Below are 19,937 nucleotides of genomic sequence, written 5' to 3'. Positions count from 1 at the left end.
ATTTCGGCGAAGATCACGCGGCACTCTTTCTTTCTCACCTGTACAAGTGTACAACATTGCGGATGTCCTAATATTGCCAAACGGTGGAATATTACAAAGGAAAAAAAAGGTAGTTGAATTCATAACAATATAAATTGGGTGGAAAGGAACATTGTCATGTTGCTTTCCTCCCATGAAAAAAGAAATCCTAAAAAAGGCAAGGGAGAGAGAGGCAGGGGAAGTATATAAAGTATAAACAGTGCCTCTCGGTGTTTCTTTCCAAAGAAAATTAAACCTCGTGTCGCTAGCCCTCCTCTTCTAAAAGAAGAGAAAGACTGAGGGAAGGAGGGAAACCTCAGATGGAAACCAAGAGTGGCAATCATTTGTCTAGGATCTTCTCCCCCCTCTGAAATCTGAATTCCAACAGAGATCCCGTCTGCCCACTCCTTCCTTCCTTCCCTCTCCTCTCCTCTCCATCCTTTTGTGCGCGCAAGTTGTTAAACTGGCACACGACTTTGGCTTTTTGAGAGAGGCCACATACATACGGCTTACTGGAGAGAGGCGGGGCCGCCGCTTTTTGGCCTCCTCCCCATTGGAGCGCACAAAGCTGGGCGGCACCATTTAACACTACCACCACCACCACCACCACCACCAGGCGCACCGTCACACAACACACGCGCCAGGGGAGCGACACGCAGGAATCACACTGGAGTTTGCTTTCTCTCCTGCGAGCAGATCGGATTTGAACCAGTAAGTTCGCTGGCTGGCAATTTGGTCTGCATACCTGTGTGTTCTTGCCGGTGTTTATCGGCCGATTTTGGTTCTGCCAGGGTCAGGGCCACTTGTTCTTCCTTTCTGGTTGTTATCTTGATTTGGTTCTCTCGTAGGAGACATGTGAGTTTTGATAAACTGGTAAAAACTCTTCTGGATTTCCAAGTCTGCTGCCTGACGGCGCTTTGCATGCATGCCTTAGCCTGACTATGTATTGATTGGTCAGGTCTGACTTTACGTAATAATTTCTAGAGGTTTCTCTTAGGTCTCTATCTACGACTCATGAACTGCAGGAGCAGATTGGCCGGGTCCTTATCCACAAGTTACTTTCTTGATTTGATCCCTTCATGGAGTTATTGTTGTGTATGGGGTTTTTACACTCCATGTGTTCCGCAAGCATAAGCACTGACTGCCAACCCTGTTATTGGGTCCACACAAAGCATACTTGGGCAATCTATTTAATCATGTAACTCGTATACCGTATAGATCGAGAAAGTACCTTTGGCTGATTTTTGAACTCATTCCTTCGAGTATTACAGGGAAAATGTAGAGAAAGACTCTTAGTCTGAAAGATTGAGGTTTCAGTATAGTGTTCTTCAACTGTCATGGTTGTTTAGCTATGGAACTGACAGAACATTAGGGTCTTTGACAAGTAAAAGAAATTCTGCTTCTGTCAAAGTGTACTACTTCTGTTCGGAATATTTCTCTTTTTAGACACAAAACATTTCGGGGTTTTCTGTCGTCATAGAAGATTGTCTCATGCTATTCCCTCTACCGAGTACTCTTTCTCCAAATTTCAAGGTTTCTAACTTTTTCTTGGCGTGTATAATTGCATCTGCAGAGAAAGTTGCCAGCAGTCCACACTTGGAACAATTGTTGGAGAAGTAATCACCAAACTTGTCCAGGTTGTGTGAAAATGCACTACAACTTATAGCCGAAAATCACGAAGCTCTGATCTGGTACCAGCATTCTGAATTTGTGGAGTGTATCCATCGAGGCTGGAGACGCCAAATTCTGTTCTAGAGGATTTGCTGGGGTTGCTGATGGAAGACGATCCTAATCAAAACTTTGAGCCATTCTCGCAGCCTTTCTGCAGCCAGAATGTGGTTTCATTTCAAACAAGCGCGACAAGTAGCGGGTCAGGAGGCATGCCAGTGTACCTGGACTGTTCCAGCAGCATCGAGACTAACATGGGGATGATGAACACAACACCTTCAGTAGTTGTCTCGACTAGTCCATCCAGTATGGTTGCTGATTCTGCGCAGAACCTCAAATATGGAGGACCCCTGGCTGCGGATTGGTCGTATCTCGAGCTCCAGGTGCTGAAAGATTGCCTCGACAGGTAAACTACTCCCATGTGTATGGCTGCTGTCATATGCAAAAATTAGTATAGAACATGGGGTCTTAATTGTTGAGGTTTATCCTAAAACTGGTAGAGATTTCTTATCATGTGGTTTGTAATATTCGTATGACTTGTGTTGCAACATGCCGGTTTGGCTTCATTAATTTAAAGCCGTACTATGCTCGAGCCGTCTATCTTGTTGGTTGATGATAGCATGAAGATTTTCTTATCTCTTTTTTTTGCAAATCTTTCTATATCTTGTTGGTACATGGGTTCGCTGGATCACCCCTCATGTGTATCCTTTCAGATATGTGAATGAACATGGCATTATGAAGTACATAAAGATAGCAGCATCAATACCAACCAAGACGGTGAGGGATGTTGCGATGAGATGCCAATGGATGGGCGTAAGTAATCTCTAACTTGTACATACTCTCTGTATTCGTTCTTGTTTTTCTGATTACATGGATGTCATCTGTATAAGGTATTTCTTGGGTATATCAGTAAAGAGTTCATGCCCAAGAAGGAGCAGCTCTTATTTAGATCTGACCACTGATTAAGAAAGATAATAACACATACACATGATTGGCAATTTCCTTGGGTGCAAATCTATAAGAAGAAATTTATTGTTTTTCTCCTAAAGCATCTCCTTTTTGGGGGACATGCTAAACTTGTTTTAAATTTCAAGATTTACCTGAACACACTTGAGTGGGTGATAGATGCACTTATTCTAAATGTCTGCATATATTAGGATGAGTGGCAGATACACTTATTCTCATTTGTATATACAGATACTGCATTTGTGCATTTTTTACCTTTCATAGTGGGACATGAGTTGGCAATCAGTATATTATTTTGGTATGTTATTTTATTCTTGTCCATTCGTGTTACCTAAAAGGAAAGGTATATCAAAGGCAGAGTGCTCTTAGTTAATTACAAAATAATAAAGCATGCAATACTTATTTCATCAGTGTTCCACCTTTTTGGCTCAATATATTTATTAGTTACAAAAGCTGAATTGCTATGACCTGCCTGAGCTTTTGATTAATCAATAATTCTGTGCTGTTGGAAATCAAAGTATGATGCAGTACCTTTTTGGTCTTGTGTATATATTGTTTCTCAGGAACCCAAATGTGCTATATGTTCTTCACAGTTTTATCAAAAATATTGGTAGCTAAAGCTAGAATTTTTAATCTGAAACATATGCTATTAAGAAGATATATATTCCTAGCTGAATAAGAGCCTTCTTTGTATTCCATTTTTAATAATTTAAATGATGTGATCTTCCGCAGAACAAACAAAATACAAGACGACGGAGGCCTGCAGAGCATCATAGCAGAAAAATGAAAGATAGAAAGGTATTAGCGTCTTTTCTTCTATTTGATGAACTCTGTTTCTTTTGATATCCTTAACTACCCCAAATCATTAGAGATAAAACAAGCTAGAAAGTTTTCAGTTCAAATGGTTTGTAAGTTATAAACAAGAATACCTAGGAGGAATTGGATATCTTTCTGAAAAATAAGAAGGGCCCTCAAAAGTATGCAATCAGTTCTTTAGAAAGGTATTTTTGAAAGAAAGGTTCTTTGCAGGGTGGAAAAGTTTAGGTTATGTAAATACACTTATAATCCATTATTCTTGTGCTTATCACATTTACGTGCATATTTTGTTCTGGTGTTAATCATGGTTATTTCTCAGGATAATATGTTAGGGCCTTCGTCGTCCTGGGGTACCCGTACCAGTTATTCTGTTCAGACAGATACAAGAGTTTCTTCCTTTGTGCCACATCATGCCATTCAAAACAGTCAATTTCTATCTGGAGGTTAGTGGGTCACCTGAGTATCAGGCAGTCTTTTACAATTTACCATGTACTAATTGGTTGCTTCCATAATTCTGTTTACCTTTTTTTTTTCCTCTTCTAGAGGCCTGCTATGTTATATTTATATATCTATTATTTACTCGTATAAAAAAAACCAGCTTGTGCTGATGGTCTGTTTGTCCTAGGATCGTACTGACCGTCTGATTTTCTCTCAATAGTTCAGATTGAGCTAAGATTACACTCTGCAAACTTAAATATGTTTTGCAGAAACACCTTATTTTGCCATGAATTTGCAAATACAGAGAGCATCATCTCCATCTACAATAGCTAGCATTGTAAGCATGCATTATACTTATGTTTTAAGCTTGTAGCAATGCATGGGCTTCTTGCTAGGTAATAGAAAAAAAAGGAAGAAGGGAAAAGAGGCAGGATGCAAAGAAAACTAAAAATATGTCGTAGCAGTAAATACTCAGGCTTCACATGCTAGATTTGTTGGCATAGTGTCGTGCGCTGTTACGAAATAATAAAACCATATTACCCTGAATTTCTAGCAAAAAGGCAATGCAATGTGGAGGAGTGTGTTGGGTTTGCTGAAAATTACAAAGAAGGTAAGAGAGATGTAAAGACGTTTAGTTTGATCTAGATCTGATGGTTCTCACGATCCTACGGTGAATGGACCATGTCACCAGCCTGATATCTTTATAGGAGTAAAGAATTTAGAACAAAATTATGGTACTTCCTTCCTGCTGTTGACTTAGTTTTTGACTCCAATTCTAAATTTAACGTGTACCAGCAGGGATTATTTTAACAAAAACCAGGGGATACTTGACTACATTGGAACTTAGCATTGAAATATGCATGTCTTTCTGTACTTGCAACAAATACTGAGAACTGTCATTTTAGATATCATTCACCGAACATTTAGTACGTGTGGATATGTAGAACCTGTTTGACCATTTACTATTTGTTAGAGATGAAACGTACTCTGAAATAGCAATCCAATTCCTCCTGAACTTCAAAGATAATTGGTAGATTAGGAGATTCTGAGGCTCGACGAGATTTGGCATATGCTTTCAATTTGTTCTGATCAATTTGTTCCATAACTTGATCAAGTGCATCTTTTCCACCATGTAGCCTCTGAGATAGATCGGGCAGTTCAGAATGTACTGGATGAAAACAATCGGCTTCTTAATCAGATAGACACAAATATTCAAGGATTTCAGGTTAGTATGTTTTCCTGTCATGTGCAATCACTTGTACAACAGAGTGGAGGAGTTCCATGATTTTGTCGTCGGTCTTTATCTGGAGCATTATCGGTTAAGAATGAATTTCATGTCAAGTACATTTTTTCTTCCAGGCTCACAACAATATCGATCTATTCCATCGCGTGAGAATGAACATTGATGGCCTTTTACAAACGTAAATATATTACTCATCTGATGCATGTATATTTCAGTTTTAAAAATACCAGAGTTGAGCTTGTGAAGAAAAAAATCCTTGCCTCTAATGACACTTTTTCTACAAACAGCATGAGCCAAATGCCTGGAAAAATGAGTGAGATGCCTCGGTTGCCAGTTTGGGTGAATGAAAATCTTGCTAGCTACTTGCTCCCAGATCCTAGAATGGTAAGTACTTCAAGTTCCTGCCACTGGTTGACACTCTTTTATCACATATCAGTTTAAAGTTCTGCATTTTACCTAGTGATTTCATGTTCTTTCATGAACTTGTTTGAAATTCGAACCTCACAATCTTGTGCCGTTCTTGATCTAGTAAACCAACTTACCAAGTAACCTTTCTTTCTCAAGGCACAAGTTCTTGGAAAAAGCCATTTGAAGGAGGAGCCAAGAGGATGGTGAGTCATAGCCAACAGGTCACAGATGAGGCAGATACTGAAACTTCATCGGTAGTTTGATGAATTAGTGAGTATAAATACTGCTTCAGCATATACGCCAGATGGCGATGAATAGAGTCACCAGGGGAACCTTCTTCCTCTATATAGAATCAATGGAGAGGTGACTGAGAAGCCACTCTGCATTGCATCACAACAAGCCTGTATATTGGTGGCTGAACATTGAGGGAGCAGTGATGGTTTCAGGAAACTGCAGTTTTTCTCGTCCTGCTGCACCTGCAAATATTGAATCTTTTTTTGGATTTCTCCTCCAGAGAGAGTAGAGTAAATAGAAAATGTAGCACAGGAAGCCAATAAGAACTAGCTACATAGCAAAAGAAAAGCCTTTTTGCCGGTCACTATTTACTTCTTCTCCCTGTATGTAAACGTAAGTCCAGATATCTAGTAATGTTATCCAATCTCACCAGTGCAAGAACTACATGATTCTGGCAAAAATCTGGTCAATGGCGGCCACAATGTTGCCGTAGCATTCCTTTACTTGAACCTCATCCTTGTCTCTTGCCGCATAGTCCAGCTGCACATAGTCACAGCAGAAGAGCGGGATCAGCACCACTATGAGTGTTCGATTGCTTGCATTTAGCCTTACTATAAGACACATTGAATTTGTGTGCGATCCCTACTCTGGTGACGCTGTTGAAGAGTTCGGAGTAGAGCCTCCGGAGCTCGGGGCGCTGGCTCCCCGGCTTCGCCTGGATGATGGCGTACAGGTCCTGCTTGAGGTTGGAGGCGCTGGCCCGCAGCGCCGCCTGCAGCTCACGCCACGACCGGGCGTCGATGTACTCCTTGACGCGCACCAGGTTCCTCGCGTGGGTCCTCACGTTGGCCTCGGCCTCCTCGCTCGACTGCTCCGGGATGGTGATCCGAAGGTCGAGGTCAAGCGCGCCGGCGGCGCCCGTCGTGGGCGGCAGCAGATTGGATACAATGAGCGCCACCGCCGCCGTCGCGAGGCTCCTTCTGCTGCTGGTCGTGGCGGCTGGTTCCTGCGGTTGCTGGTGGCCAGTGCTCCGCGGCTTGGTGGTGGGTTTGTTAAGAGGGTAGCGGGAGAGGCTTGTGTGGAGCGATTGGATGGCGAGCTGCAATGCCATGGCCGATCGAGTCTTTCCACCTTGGTGTAATCTTCTTCGGTTTTCCATGGGTTCAGGCGTGCACAGCATAGTAGCCGTGTGTTTCGGATAAGCTGAGGCAATCTCAGATAAATATTTGGGACTACCAGCAATGGTTGGTGTAGACAAGAGTGGAAGTTTTCTCTGTCTTCTTGAAAGAATTATTGAAAGACTCAAAGGTTGGAAAGAGAAATTTTTATCCATGGGAGGAAATGAGATCCTCTTGAAAGCACTTATACAATCAATCCCAGTTTTTGCTATGGTTGTTTTCAAAATACCAAAAAGGTTATGCAAGGAGATAAATGATGCCATGTCAGGTTTCTGGTGGGGAGACACAGAAGATCAGAAGAGAATGCACTGGTTTTCTTGGTGAAAAATGTATACCTAAGGATATGGGGGGCATGGCTTCCGTGATCTTCATGCTTTTAATCTGGCTATGTTATCAAGGCAGGTGGGAATAAATAGACCAGACTCTTTATGTGCCCAAATTCTGAAAGCAAAGTACTACCCAGATGGGAATATTGTGAAGGCAGGCCCGAAGAAAGGTTCATCGTTCACATGGCAGAGTATCATTGCAGGTCTCCATACTTTCAAAAGAGGCCATATTTGGAGAGTGGGGGATGGCTCTAAGATTATTATCTAGGAGGACCATTGGGTACCGAGCAGCTTTACACGGAAATTTCTAACAGCCAGGGGACAATGCCTACTCCGAAAAGTTAATGAGCTGATCGACCCATCAATAAATACATGGGATGAAGCCTTGATTAGAGACAATTTCCTTCCAATTGATGCAGAGCGAATCCTAAAATTCCTCTAAGCAAACACATGCAAGAGGATTTTGTTGCGTGGCATAAAACAAAAACACTCCTTCTCTGTACGTTCGGCGTATTATTCTGAATGGCAACATCAGTTTGGGGGTCGTATGAGGCGAGAAGATGGACAAGGAGCAGCAGCAATCAACCCAGTTTGGAAGATACTTTGGAAGCTGGAAGTCCCGAGCAAAGCCAAAAATTTATTTGGAGAGCTTTACACGGAGTGGTGCCAGGAAGATCAATTCTTGCTGACAGACATATTAAAGTGCCACCCCAATGCCCAGTTTGTCATGTAGGCCCTGAAGATATTCGAAATCTTCTCTTCACCTGTTTGTTTGCGTGCTCGGGAAATATGGAGTAATTTGTGTCTTTCCGCGTACATTGATCAGGCGGTTCTTGGGGAGTGTTTGGGGTCTACCATTTTAGAGGATCTGTTACGTCGGCCGACATCGAATGCACCGGTGCTAGGCACACTGAAGTTGGTAGAAACAATTATGGTGGCCTGCTGGTACATGTGGTGGCAACGAAGGGAAATTATCAAAGGAGAAACTGTGGCAGGACCAGCTTGGACAGCGTTTGCTATACACGCGATAACAACCAACTTTGTACATGCGGCTAAGGGACACTCGACAATGAAAGAAGTGATATGGAGGAAACCAGCCCGCGGTGAGTATAAGATAAATATTGATGCCTTCTTTCATTCTAATGGGAGAGGCTCAGTGGGCGTCGTTCTTCGGAATGATAGAGGAGAAGCTCTGGCTGGGTATGCTGGCCCTTTGAATCATCTTCTTGACGCTGCAATGGCAGAAGCATTGGCTCTGTTAAAAGGTTTGAAATTCCTAGAACAATTGGGCATTCAATCCGTCACAATTGAATCAGATTGCCTGGAACTTATACAAGCTTGTAATGCAGAAGTGGAAGTTTGGAATCCATCCACAACGATTTTTACATAGTGTTTTATGAAAGCCCAAGCCTTTGATTTGATTCGCTATGTTCATTGCAGTCGAGAGGCCAACAAGGTAGCTCATGAATTAGCTAGAAATTCTTTTAGTACAAATTCAGTTCTGAGGTGGACTGATGTTCCTCCAAATTTTATTATCCCCTTTGTACTAAATAATGTAACTCTCCTGGATTCTTAGCAGCAAGTTCTTTACGCACTCTTTTCCTTACCAGGTACATGAGGGGACTGGAAGATTTTTAATGAGACGGCTTGCTTGCTTGGTTAATATATTGTGTTTCAAAAAAAAAGGTTGGGAACAATGCTCGATATCTTCAAAGGGGGTTTGACTGTCATATATATGTGCGTATATAGAGGTGTACAAATACATAATACAAGGCATAGAACCTAGGTATAAATACAATCTAACAACCTCCCACAATCTTAATTATGTATTTAAATCACTTACTAATAAATTAAGATTGCATGATGTATCCGGAAGGTCCATAAGAGCATCTCCAGCCGCGTCCCCCAAAGCATCCATAAACAGTGCTGGATTTAGCATTTGAGAGACGTTTTTTCTTCGTGCCGCGTTTGAGGGACGTTGCTCCCCAGCCACGCCTCCCAAACAGAAACTGAGATTGCAGCAGCCAGGGTCGTAGTACCGGTGGAAGTTGTACATGGCGTCGTCGATAACGTCCTGCTTGTCGTGCTCGTCGGGCTCATCGATGGGCTCGTCCTTCACCGCGCCGCTGGGCCCAGCGTCGCCGTCGTTGGTAAGGTCGACGAGCGGCATCCCAGCGTCGCGGATGGACATGGGGATCGACGCGTCGATGTCGCCCCTCCAAGCGTCCTTATTGTTCAAGGACATCATGTACGCCGCTTGCAACACCCTGGGCAGTCTTCGGGGTCGTCGCTCATGGCAATGAGGCGTTGCCGCCGCTCGTACCCCGCCATGTGTGTGGCCTTCGCGACTTCCTCGTCGTCCTGCTCCTCCTTCACCTCCGGCTTCGAAACGAGGAGGGCGCCACCGGCGCGCCTCTGCTGCTGCCGCTGCGCCTCCGAATCGCGTGCAGCATCGCGAACTCGGGCTCCTCCTTCACTTCGCGCTTCGACACGCTGTACAGCGTGGCGTGGTGCGAGGAAGGCTTCGATCGTGCCGGCCCCAAAGAAGAAGAGTTTGAGGAGGACGAGTACGTCCTCCTCGGTTTCCAGCGCTCTGAAGCCGGAGGAGATGGCGGCGGAGAAGCTAGCATATCCAACCTTGCGGCGCCCGTGTGGATGTCGTCGACGACGGTGGAGAGGGTGCGCCCGGGAACGCCCCATAAAAGGACATGCCCCTCCTTGTTCCACGTGTTCCTCTGGCCGACGAGGCCGTCGGTGCTGTTCACGTTGGCATCGTATTGCGCTTGGAAGAAGTCCGCCCACCACTCATTGTTGTCGATGGGGGCCCAGGTGGGATCGGCGCGCTCCTCGGCGCTGAGGCAAGCGCGCTGGGTCCTGATCGCGTCCCTCCAGCGGTCGGGTCCCGGCGGCGGCGGGACGCCGATCCCGTTGACGACCATCCTCCAGCTCCTGCTTGGCAGGCGCATGTCCGGGGGTACCGCGTGCGGTACAATGCCCATGCCTCTGCCACCGTGAGTCTGCCGCGCCCGAAGCCGTTCGACGCGAGGATGATCTTTCGGGAGGACAACATTGGCGCTGAGGCGAGAGGAAGGAAGGAAGGAGGTGCAGCGATATTGGAATGTGGAACATGGCGAGAAGAAGGAGGGGGCGCTCTTTATTGTATAATGGTGTCAGGCGAGGCGGCAGCGGGATGTTGGCCGCAACAAACGCCGGCCCGGATAGCCACGCGGCCATGCACGACGAGACGCCTCATCGCGTCGTCTGGGAAAGCTGGGCGCCATTAACGTCGCTTGACTATAGGTAGGCGACGGGTTTTAGACTTCCGTGTCAATGAGACATTGGGCCCACCACTCCTCGCCTCGCTTCTCGTTGTGTCCGGCGTGCTCGGAGCGTTCCCTGTGGACCTGGGATGGGCTCAGGGCTCCGGACACTGATACGTCTCCAACGTACCTATAATTTCTTATGTTCCATGCTTGTTTTATGACAATACCTACATGTTTTGTTCACACTTTATATCATTTTGATGCGTTTTCCGGAACTAACCTATTGACAAGATGCCGAAGTGTCAGTTCCTGTTTTCTGCTGTTTTTGGTTTCAGAAATCCTAGTAAGGAAATATTCTCGGAATTGGACGAAATCAACACCCAGCATCTTAGAATTCCACGAAGCTTCCAGAACACCCGAGAGGGACCGGAGGAGGGCCACAGGGCCACCAGACAGTAGGGCGGCACGGCCCAAGGGGGGGCGCGCCCCCCTATTGTGTGGCGCCCCCGTAACCCTTCCGACTCCGCCTCTTCGTGTTGGAGATATGCCCAAGAGGCAATAATAAAAGTGGTTATTATATATCTTTATGTTTATGATAAATGTTTATATACCATGCTATAATTGTATTAACCGAAACATTAGTACATGTGTGATATGTAGACAACAAGAAGTCCCTAGTATGCCTCTTAAACTAGCTTGTTGATTAATGGATGATTAGTTTCATAATCATGAACATTGGATGTTATTAATAACAAGGTTATATCATTATATGAATGATGTAATGGACACACCCAATTAAGCGTAGCATAAGATCTCGTCATTAAGTTATTTGCTATAAGCTTTCGATACATAGTTACCTAGTCCTTATGACCATGAGATCATGTAAATCACTTATACCGGAAAGGTACTTTGATTACACCAAACGCCACTGCGTAAATGGGTGGTTATAAAGGTGGGATTAAGTATCCAGAAAGTATGAGTTGAGGCATATGGATCAACAGTGGGATTTGTCCATCCCGATGACGGATAGATATACTCTGGGCCCTCTCGGTGGAATGTCGTCTAATGTCTTGCAAGCATATGAATAAGTTCATAAGAGACCACATACCACGGTACGAGTAAAGAGTACTTGATGAGGACATCCCTACCTCACTACTACCTCCATCATTGCCAACTGAAGATGAACCTGCTGTAAAGCTCAAGTCCAATGAAGTCAGGATTGGACCAATGACACGAGCTCGTGCGAAGCTACTTAAACAACAGGTGAACTTGTTCCTAAACGATACCTTGATTGATGAGAACTTTATACTACCTAAGTCCTATTACTTATGTATCATCAGGTATGAAGAGGAGACAAGCATCGCACGAGGAGGAGAGGAGCAGCTGGACGTGAAGATGGACGTGAAGCTGGACAAGGAGCTGGACATGAAGATATCTCATGGACGCGCGAGGGAGGAGCGGGAGGAGTGCGCGAGAGGAGAAGAAGAAGTCCAGGCCGGTCCAGCATCCGGTCAGACCGGCCCCCACGCCGGGCCGCCCGGTCCCTGGCCCGGTCGATCGGCCGCCAACCGGCCGCCAACCGGAGGGAGTGCATCGTACCGGGCAGAAACCGGAAACTTCGCAGTTTCCCGGTTGGCGACCGGTTGACCGGACCACCGACCGGACCGACCGGTCCACAGCCCGGTCGACCAGATTCCAGACCGGACCAGTCCGAGTCTGTCTCGACCAGATCTATTATGGGTCGGTTTTACTTGTATTTTTCGACCAGAACTCGTCCCGGACGCCTATATAAGTGCCTTGGACGACCCCCTAGCTGCTTTAGACCACGTTTAAGATAAACCCTAGTTCTTAGTTGTTTGCTCTGCAAAACTATTGAATTCCCTACACCATATTACTTGGATATTGTGTAGATCCTGTTTAAGTCTTGTGTGATCTGCTGTTCCATTGGGAATTAGACGGTTGCAACTTACCGCTTCGTGGTCGGCGGCTACGTGCGCAAGTGTGTGGAGTTGCGAATATCTTGCAGGGTTGAGAGCTATTGCATCTGGCGATAGGGACCAATCGAGAGATCTCGTTGCGTCATACAAGTTAGCATCCATTACATCGTCGTGTTTCTCCGCTGCTATCACCCCGTGATCATCATCACCACCGTTGCTTACTGAGAAGATCGGGCCACCCCTTATCATCTTGGTATCAGATTTCCAGTTTTCCTCGGTAAGCCATCCACAATCCACCCCATAGTTGAGTTGTGAGTGTTTTCCTATCCAGAAAAAGCCATAAAAAGTTAGGGTTAGGGTTTGCCATAGCCTTAGATTGCACTAATTTCGATTTTTAGTTGCTTTTCGTAGTTGTTTTTGCATATCTTTATCTTTCATCTAGTAGAATTGTTAGGGTTTGTGTTTTCTCTATCATCTAGTTTATCATAGTGTGTCAGTTTTTGTTACTCCGAGTCCACATAGCGTACAGTGTGCTTGTTCCCAACCATAGACACAGCCTATCGATATAACGTGACTAGGAACTTCCCCAGAAGAGACTAGTTTTACCGCTCGACAGGCTGCTCATTAGGGTTTTGGTGCTTTGCATATCTTGTTGGCCGTGTTATCAAGGAGTTGAGTCATAAAATCAAAAAAAAAAGAAGCAAAAAGAGCTACATAGCTGCGTGTGTTACAAAAAAGAAAATACAAAAAGAATAGTGTCGTGCTAGTTGAATTCAAGTGAAGGCCTAAGTTTTTCTTTACTGCACCGGTAGTTGAGCAATCTTGTGCCTGTCTCGTTGAGCTTTGCTAGCGTCTCTCTAGTGCATTGCAACCTTTCCTCCATATAGTTGCATTGCCCCATTATATCGCCTTGTGTGAGTATCATTGGTTGTCTACGGTCAGCGCTAGAGCTTGTTATTGGTGCAAAGAGGTAGCCTACCTACAGCCCCACATATACCTTGCTTTGTCGTGTGATTGTTCTTATACCCTTGATATTCACTTCGCTACATCCGTGCACTAGTTGTTATTACAAGTGGTAAGCAATACTAATTTACTTTGGAACGGTAAGATTTCCTTTTCTTATCAGTTTTGAGTGAGTTGTGAGAGTACCACCATATATTTTTGATTTAGTGCACTAACCTACTAATCATGTCTGCTAGTGATAATAAGATTGTTAACCAGGAAAACAAGAATTCGGCAGATACCATCACATGGAGGGAGTATGAAGCTCTTCGTAATGAGATGCGACGTGAATTCCGCACTAAGGATGATGAGCTTAAGGGTACAGTTGACGAGATCAAACAAACGCTGGATGCTACTAATGTCACCGTCACTGGATTGGCTGATCAAATGACGGATATCCAGCGCAATATTGCAGATATGCACCTCGCTATTGAGAATTTGACTGCACAACAACAACAACAATACGATGATGAAGATCCTGAGCTGGAAGATGACGCACACAATGCTCGTGGTGCGCCTCGTGGTCATCGTCCTCGTGGTTGGGTTCCGCTTGGCCGCAATGGTCGTGGACAAGATGAAGAAGATGGATTGGGTAAGCCCAAGTTTTCCATACCCAAGTTTGAAGGAGGAGCTGATGTTGAAGAATATCTCACTTGGGAGCTCAAGATTGAGAAGTTATGGAGCTTACATCCCAACTATTCTGAAGATAAGAAGATCAAGCTTGCTTCTTCTGAATTTGATGGTTATGCATTGCGTTGGTGGGATTCTTTGGTTCGTAACCGCGACGAAGATGGTGCACAACCTATCCGTACATGGCGTGCTATGAAGGAGGTTATGACTTCTCGTTTTGTGCCTACAAATTACATGCGGAATATCTTTGATAAGCTAACACTATTGAGGCAAGGTGTGAAGACTGTTGATGAGTACTACATGGAGATGGAGATGCTTATGCAGCGTGGTCGTGTCCGTGAGTCTCTAGAGATGACAATGCAGCGTTTTGTCAATGGATTGAAGTATGATGTTAAAGGCATTGTTCGTCATTACACCTACACCAACATGAATCAATTGTTACATCATGCAAGAGAAGCTGAATCACAGTTGGCTGAAGAAGCAAAGGTTAAGGGACGTGCTACGGGAGGTGGGCGTTTTACACCCCGTGCGCCTTCTACAGCGCCGGCGCCTTCGACGCGCTCTGCTCCTTACTCTACTCCGCCTAGCAAACCGGTCTCCAATGTGTCTAATGCAAAGAAGTCCGAATCTGCTGGAAGTACGAGTGGTTCTAGCATGTCTACAGCGCGCAACCGCGATATGCTTTGCCATACATGTGGTGGCATGGGTCACTTCAAGAGAGATTGTCCTAACCGCAAAGTCTTGATTATCAATGAGGACAATGAGTATGAGACTGGAGATGATGTTGATCCAAATGCTCCAGACGATGATGACTATGACACTGATGGTGAAGATGCCTATCCTTCTGATGCTCGTACCATTGTTGTGTCGCAGCGTGCTCTTAATGTGTTGCCTAGTGCATCTACTCAGCGCTGCAATTTGTTCCAAACCAAAGCTTTAGTTGGTCCTAACAAGGCTTGCAAGGTCATTATTGATGGCGGGAGTTGCCGCAATTTAGCAAGCAAGGAGTTATGTACTAAGCTGAAGTTGAAGTATCTACCGCACCCACATCCATATTATATTCAGTGGTTGAGCGACAATGGTGAGATGAAGGTAAACCACATGGTGCGTGTTGAGTTTGAGATTGGACCGTATAAGGATTGCATTGATTTTGATGTGGTTCCTATGACGGTTTGTCACCTCTTATTGGGTCGGCCTTGGCTCTATGACCGTTCTGTGCAACACAATGGCCGAGCCAATACATATCACTTGGAGTACAAGGGCAAGAAAATTAACTTACAGCCTATGTCACCACAACAGATTGTCAATGAGTCTCGTCAGAAGATTGAAGTGAATTTGGAGGATGCACATCTAGATAGGCGAGAGAATTGTAATGTCGTGAGTGATATAACGAAAAGTGAGAGAGTGAATTCCTTAGTTTCATTAGCCACCAAAGAAGACATGAGAGAATTTAGTGAGGATCCTACGGCCATGCCTCTTGTGCTTTTGTACAGGGGTACGGTCTTGGTTACTAACGACATGACCCCTCTTCCTCTTGGTGTTTCTAATGTTTTGCAGGAATTTGGCGACGTGTTTCCGGAGGAGGTACCCGCAGGACTACCACCATTGCGAGGTATTGAGCATCAAATTGACTTGATTCCCGGAGCTTCGCTGCCCAATAGGGCGCCATATCGCACTAATCCCGAAGAGACGAAGGAGATACAGAAGCAAGTACAAGCGCTACTCGACAAAGGTTATATCCGCATAAGCCTTAGTCCTTGTGCTGTTCCTGTTATTCTAGTTCCTAAGAAAGATGGTACTTGGCGTATGTGCGTAGATTGTAGAGCTATAAACAACATTACTATTCGATATCGTCATCCTATTCCCCGTTTAGAGGATATGCTAGATGAATTAAGTGGTGCTGCTGTGTTCTCTAAAATTGATTTGCGTAGTGGTTATCATCAAATTAGGATGAAAGAAGGGGATGAGTGGAAAACAGCCTTTAAAACAAAATTTGGTTTATATGAGTGGTTAGTAATGCCTTTTGGGTTAACTAATGCACCTAGCACTTTCATGAGACTGATGAACCATGTTTTGCGTGAATTTATTGGCAAATTTGTGGTTGTCTACTTTGATGACATATTAATCTACAGCCTCAATGAATCTGAACATACTATACATATTCGACATGTTTTGCAAGTGTTGCGTGATAATCAACTCTATGGTAATCTTGAGAAGTGCACATTTTGCAAAGATAAGGTCATATTTTTGGGTTATGTTGTCTCTAAGCATGGAGTAGAAGTAGATGTGTCTAAAATTGAAGCTATTCAAAATTGGCCTACTCCCATGAATGTGAGTCAAGTAAGAAGTTTCCATGGTCTAGCTGGGTTTTATCGGAGATTTGTGCCCAACTTTAGTACTATTGCTGCACCTTTGAATGATTTGACTAAAAAGGGTGTTGTTTTTGAGTGGGGCGTAGCCCAAGATCATGCTTTTGATGAACTTAAGAGATTGTTAACTTCTGCACTGTTGCTTGCACTTCCGGATTTCAATAAGCAATTTGAGATTGAATGTGATGCTAGTGGTATTGGAATTGGTGGTGTGTTGATGCAAGAGGGTCGCCCAATTGCATATTTTTCTGAGAAACTTTCTGGTGCTAAGTTGAACTATCCTATATATGATAAAGAATTGTATGCTTTAATTCGAGTTCTTGAGGTTTGGCAACATTACTTGTGGCCAAAAGAATTTATCATACATTCTGATCATGAAGCTTTAAAATACCTGAAAGCCCAATCTACTTTGCATAAGCGTCTAGCTAAGTGGGTTGAGTTCATTGAGTCTTTTCCATATATTATTAAGCATAAGAAGGGAAAAGATAATATTGTTGCTGATGCTCTATCTAGGAAGAATATGTTATTAACTCAACTTGATGTTAAAATTCCTGGTTTAGAGATACTATGTGATTTGTATGCTACTGATCATGATTTTGCTGAACCATATCGCTTATGTGCTCTTGGTAAAGCATGGGAAAAATATCACATACATGACGGGTTCTTGTTTAGAGTTAACAAACTATGTGTTCCAGAATCTTCTGTGCGTTTGCTCTTATTGCAGGAATCACATGCTGGAGGTTTGATGGGTCACTTTGGGCGTGAGAAGACGCTACTCATGCTAGCTGACCACTTTTATTGGCCAAAGATGAGGCGGGACGTGGATAGATATGTGAGGAGATGCATTACTTGCAACAAATCCAAGTCCAAGCTGAAGCCTCACGGTTTGTATACTCCTTTACCGGCACCTACTACACCATGGGAGGATATTAGTATGGATTTTGTGTTGGGTTTGCCGCGTACTAAGAGAGGCCATGATTCTATATTTGTGGTAGTGGATAGATTTTCTAAGATGTCCCACTTTATTGCCTGCCACAAGAGCGACGATACGTCGCATATTGCTAACCTGTTTTTCAGGGAGATTGTACGTCTACATGGAGTCCCGAAGACTATTGTTTCTGATTGTGACGTGAAGTTTATGAGCTACTTCTGGAAGACGCTTTGGAGAAAGCTGGGGACGAAGCTGCTGTTCAGCACTACTTGTCATCCCCAAACTGATGGTCAAACTGAAGTGGTGAATAGAACATTGTCACAATTGTTGAGATCCATGATCAAGAAGAACCTGAAGGAGTGGGAAGAGTGTTTGCCGCATGTGGAGTTTGCTTACAACAGGGCGGTACATTCTACCACGGAGCTATGTCCTTTTGAGGTGGTGTATGTTTTCAAACCCATTACTCCACTTGACTTGTTGCCTTTGCCCATACATGAGAGAGTTCATATGGAGGCATCAAAGAGGGCAGATTTTGTGAAGAAGATTCATGTGAAGACTAAAGAGTTGATTGAGAAGAAAGGCAAGAGCAATGCTGCAAGAATGAATAAGAAGCGCAAAGAGATGTTGTTCAAGCCTGGTGATTTGGTCTGGGTACATTTTCGCAAGGATAGGTTCCCGCAGCTGAGGAAGTCTAAGTTGAAGCCTCGTGGTGCTGGACCTTACAAAGTGCTTGCCAAGATCAATGATAATGCATACTCGATAGATCTTCCAGAGGATGAGTTTGGTGTCAGTAATTCTTTTAATGTTGCTGATTTGACACCATATGACGGAGAAGACCTTGGAGCGTCGGGGTCGACGCCTTTTGAAGGGGAGGGGGGAGATGATGAGGACATCCCTACCTCACTACTACCTCCGTCATTGCCAACTGAAGATGAACCTGCTGTAAAGCTCAAGTCCAATGAAGTCAGGATTGGACCAATGACACGAGCTCGTGCGAAGCTACTTAAACAACAGGTGAACTTGTTCCTAAACGATACCTTGATTGATGAGAACTTTATACTACCTAAGTCCTATTACTTATGTATCATCAGGTATGAAGAGGAGACAAGCATCGCACGAGGAGGAGAGGAGCAGCTGGACGTGAAGATGGACGTGAAGCTGGACAAGGAGCTGGACATGAAGATATCTCATGGACGCGCGAGGGAGGAGCGGGAGGAGTGCGCGAGAGGAGAAGAAGAAGTCCAGGCCGGTCCAGCATCCGGTCAGACCGGCCCCCACGCCGGGCCGCCCGGTCCCTGGCCCGGTCGACCGGCCGCCAACCGACCGCCAACCGGAGGGAGTGCATCGTACCGGGCAGAAACCGGAAACTTCGCAGTTTCCCGATTGGCGACCGGTTGACCGGACCACCGACCGGACCGGCCGGTCCACAGCCAGGTCGACCGGATTCCAGACCGGACCAGTCCGAGTCTGTCTCGATCAGATCTATTCTGGGTCGGTTTTACTTGTATTTTTCGACCAGAACTCGTCCCGGACGCCTATATAAGTGCCTTGGACGACCCCCTAGCTGCTTTAGACCACGTTTAAGATAAACCCTAGTTCTTAGTTGTTTGCTCTGCAAAACTATTGAATTCCCTACACCATATTGCTTGGATATTGTGTAGATCCTGTTTAAGTCTTGTGTGATCTGCTGTTCCATTGGGAATTAGACGGTTGCAACTTACCGCTTCGTGGTCGGCGGCTACATGCGCAAGTGTGTGGAGTTGTGAATATCTTGCAGGGTTGAGAGCTGTTGCATCTGGCGACAGGGACCAATCGAGAGATCTCGTTGCATCATACAAGTTATCATCCATTACTTTGTCGTGTTTCTCCGCTGCTATCACCCCGTGATCATCATCACCACCGTTGCTTACTTAGAAGATCGGGCCACCCCTTATCTGTACTTGTCAGGAGACGAGGTTGAACAAGGTATAGAGTGATACCGAAGATCAAACCTCGGACAAGTAAAATATCGCGTGACAATGGGAATTGGTATTGTATGTGAATGGTTCATTCGATCACTAAAGTCATCGTTGAATATGTGGGAGCCATTATGGATCTCCAGATCCCGCTATTGGTTATTGGTCGGAGTGAGTACTCAACCATGTCCGCATAGTTCGCGAACCGTAGGGTGACACACTTAAAGTTGGATGTTGAAATGGTAGAACTTGAATATGGAATGGAGTTCGAATATTTGTTCGGAGTCCCGGATGAGATCCCGGACATCACGAGGAGTTCCGGAATGGTCCGGAGAATAAGATTCATATATAGGATATCATTTTATGTGAATTAAAATGATGCGGAAGGTTCTATGGAAGGTTCTAGAAGGTTCTAGAAAAGTCCGGAAGAAACCACCAAGGAAGGTGGAGTCCTGGAGGGACTCCACCTCCATGGCCGGCCAACCCTAGTGGGGGAGGAGTCCCAAGTGGACTCCCCCTATGGGGGCCGGCCACCCCCCCCCACATGGAAAGGGG

The 19,937-nt window shown here is 44.9% G+C and overlaps 2 protein-coding genes across 4 annotated transcripts; one reads left to right on the top strand and one right to left on the bottom strand.

Moving 5' to 3' along the window:
- The first annotated feature begins 320 nt into the window (after positions 1–320).
- On the top strand, positions 321–6,215 carry LOC127335636 (uncharacterized). 2 transcript variants are annotated; one of them, XM_051362359.2, is made up of 9 exons: positions 324–729; positions 1,592–2,092; positions 2,400–2,499; positions 3,385–3,450; positions 3,788–3,911; positions 5,043–5,131; positions 5,266–5,327; positions 5,437–5,533; positions 5,714–6,215. In XM_051362359.2, exons 2-9 carry the CDS (start codon positions 1,794–1,796, stop codon positions 5,762–5,764), a joined length of 888 nt encoding a protein of 295 aa, XP_051218319.1. In that variant the 5' UTR covers positions 324–729; positions 1,592–1,793; the 3' UTR covers positions 5,765–6,215. The 2 variants fall into 2 exon arrangements, with proteins under 2 accessions (XP_051218318.1, XP_051218319.1); XM_051362358.2 differs by having other exon boundaries at positions 321–729; positions 5,437–6,215.
- LOC127335637 (psbQ-like protein 3, chloroplastic) lies at positions 5,992–7,004 on the bottom strand. 2 transcript variants are annotated; one of them, XM_051362361.1, is made up of 3 exons: positions 6,438–7,004; positions 6,222–6,331; positions 5,992–6,033 (listed from the first exon to the last, which is right to left on the bottom strand). In XM_051362361.1, exons 1-2 carry the CDS (start codon positions 6,969–6,971, stop codon positions 6,233–6,235), a joined length of 633 nt encoding a protein of 210 aa, XP_051218321.1. In that variant the 5' UTR covers positions 6,972–7,004; the 3' UTR covers positions 5,992–6,033; positions 6,222–6,232. The 2 variants fall into 2 exon arrangements, with proteins under 2 accessions (XP_051218321.1, XP_051218320.1); XM_051362360.2 differs by lacking the exon at positions 5,992–6,033 and having other exon boundaries at positions 6,041–6,331; positions 6,438–7,003.
- Positions 7,005–19,937: the final 12,933 nt, after the last annotated feature.

This window comes from Lolium perenne, chromosome 2, assembly GCF_019359855.2.
Source record: "Lolium perenne isolate Kyuss_39 chromosome 2, Kyuss_2.0, whole genome shotgun sequence".
Classification (NCBI taxonomy): Eukaryota; Viridiplantae; Streptophyta; class Magnoliopsida; order Poales; family Poaceae; genus Lolium; species Lolium perenne.
The sequence above is the reverse complement of the archived record's forward strand: the minus strand, read 5'-3'. Positions and strand labels throughout refer to the sequence as shown.

Excerpts from the sequence above, each read along its gene's own strand:
- LOC127335636 (XM_051362358.2), top strand. The coding sequence starts at position 1,794 with ATGGAAGACGATCCTAATCAAAACTTTGAGCCATTCTCGCAGCCTTTC. Across the intron at positions 5,132-5,265 it reads CAAATATTCAAGGATTTCAG|GCTCACAACAATATCGATCT; the intron begins GTTAGTATGTTT and ends TTTTTCTTCCAG. Across the intron at positions 5,328-5,436 it reads ATTGATGGCCTTTTACAAAC|CATGAGCCAAATGCCTGGAA; the intron begins GTAAATATATTA and ends TTCTACAAACAG.
- LOC127335637 (XM_051362361.1), bottom strand. The coding sequence starts at position 6,971 with ATGCTGTGCACGCCTGAACCCATGGAAAACCGAAGAAGATTACACCAA. Across the intron at positions 6,332-6,437 it reads TCTTCAACAGCGTCACCAGA|CTGGACTATGCGGCAAGAGA; the intron begins GTAGGGATCGCA and ends GACTATGTGCAG.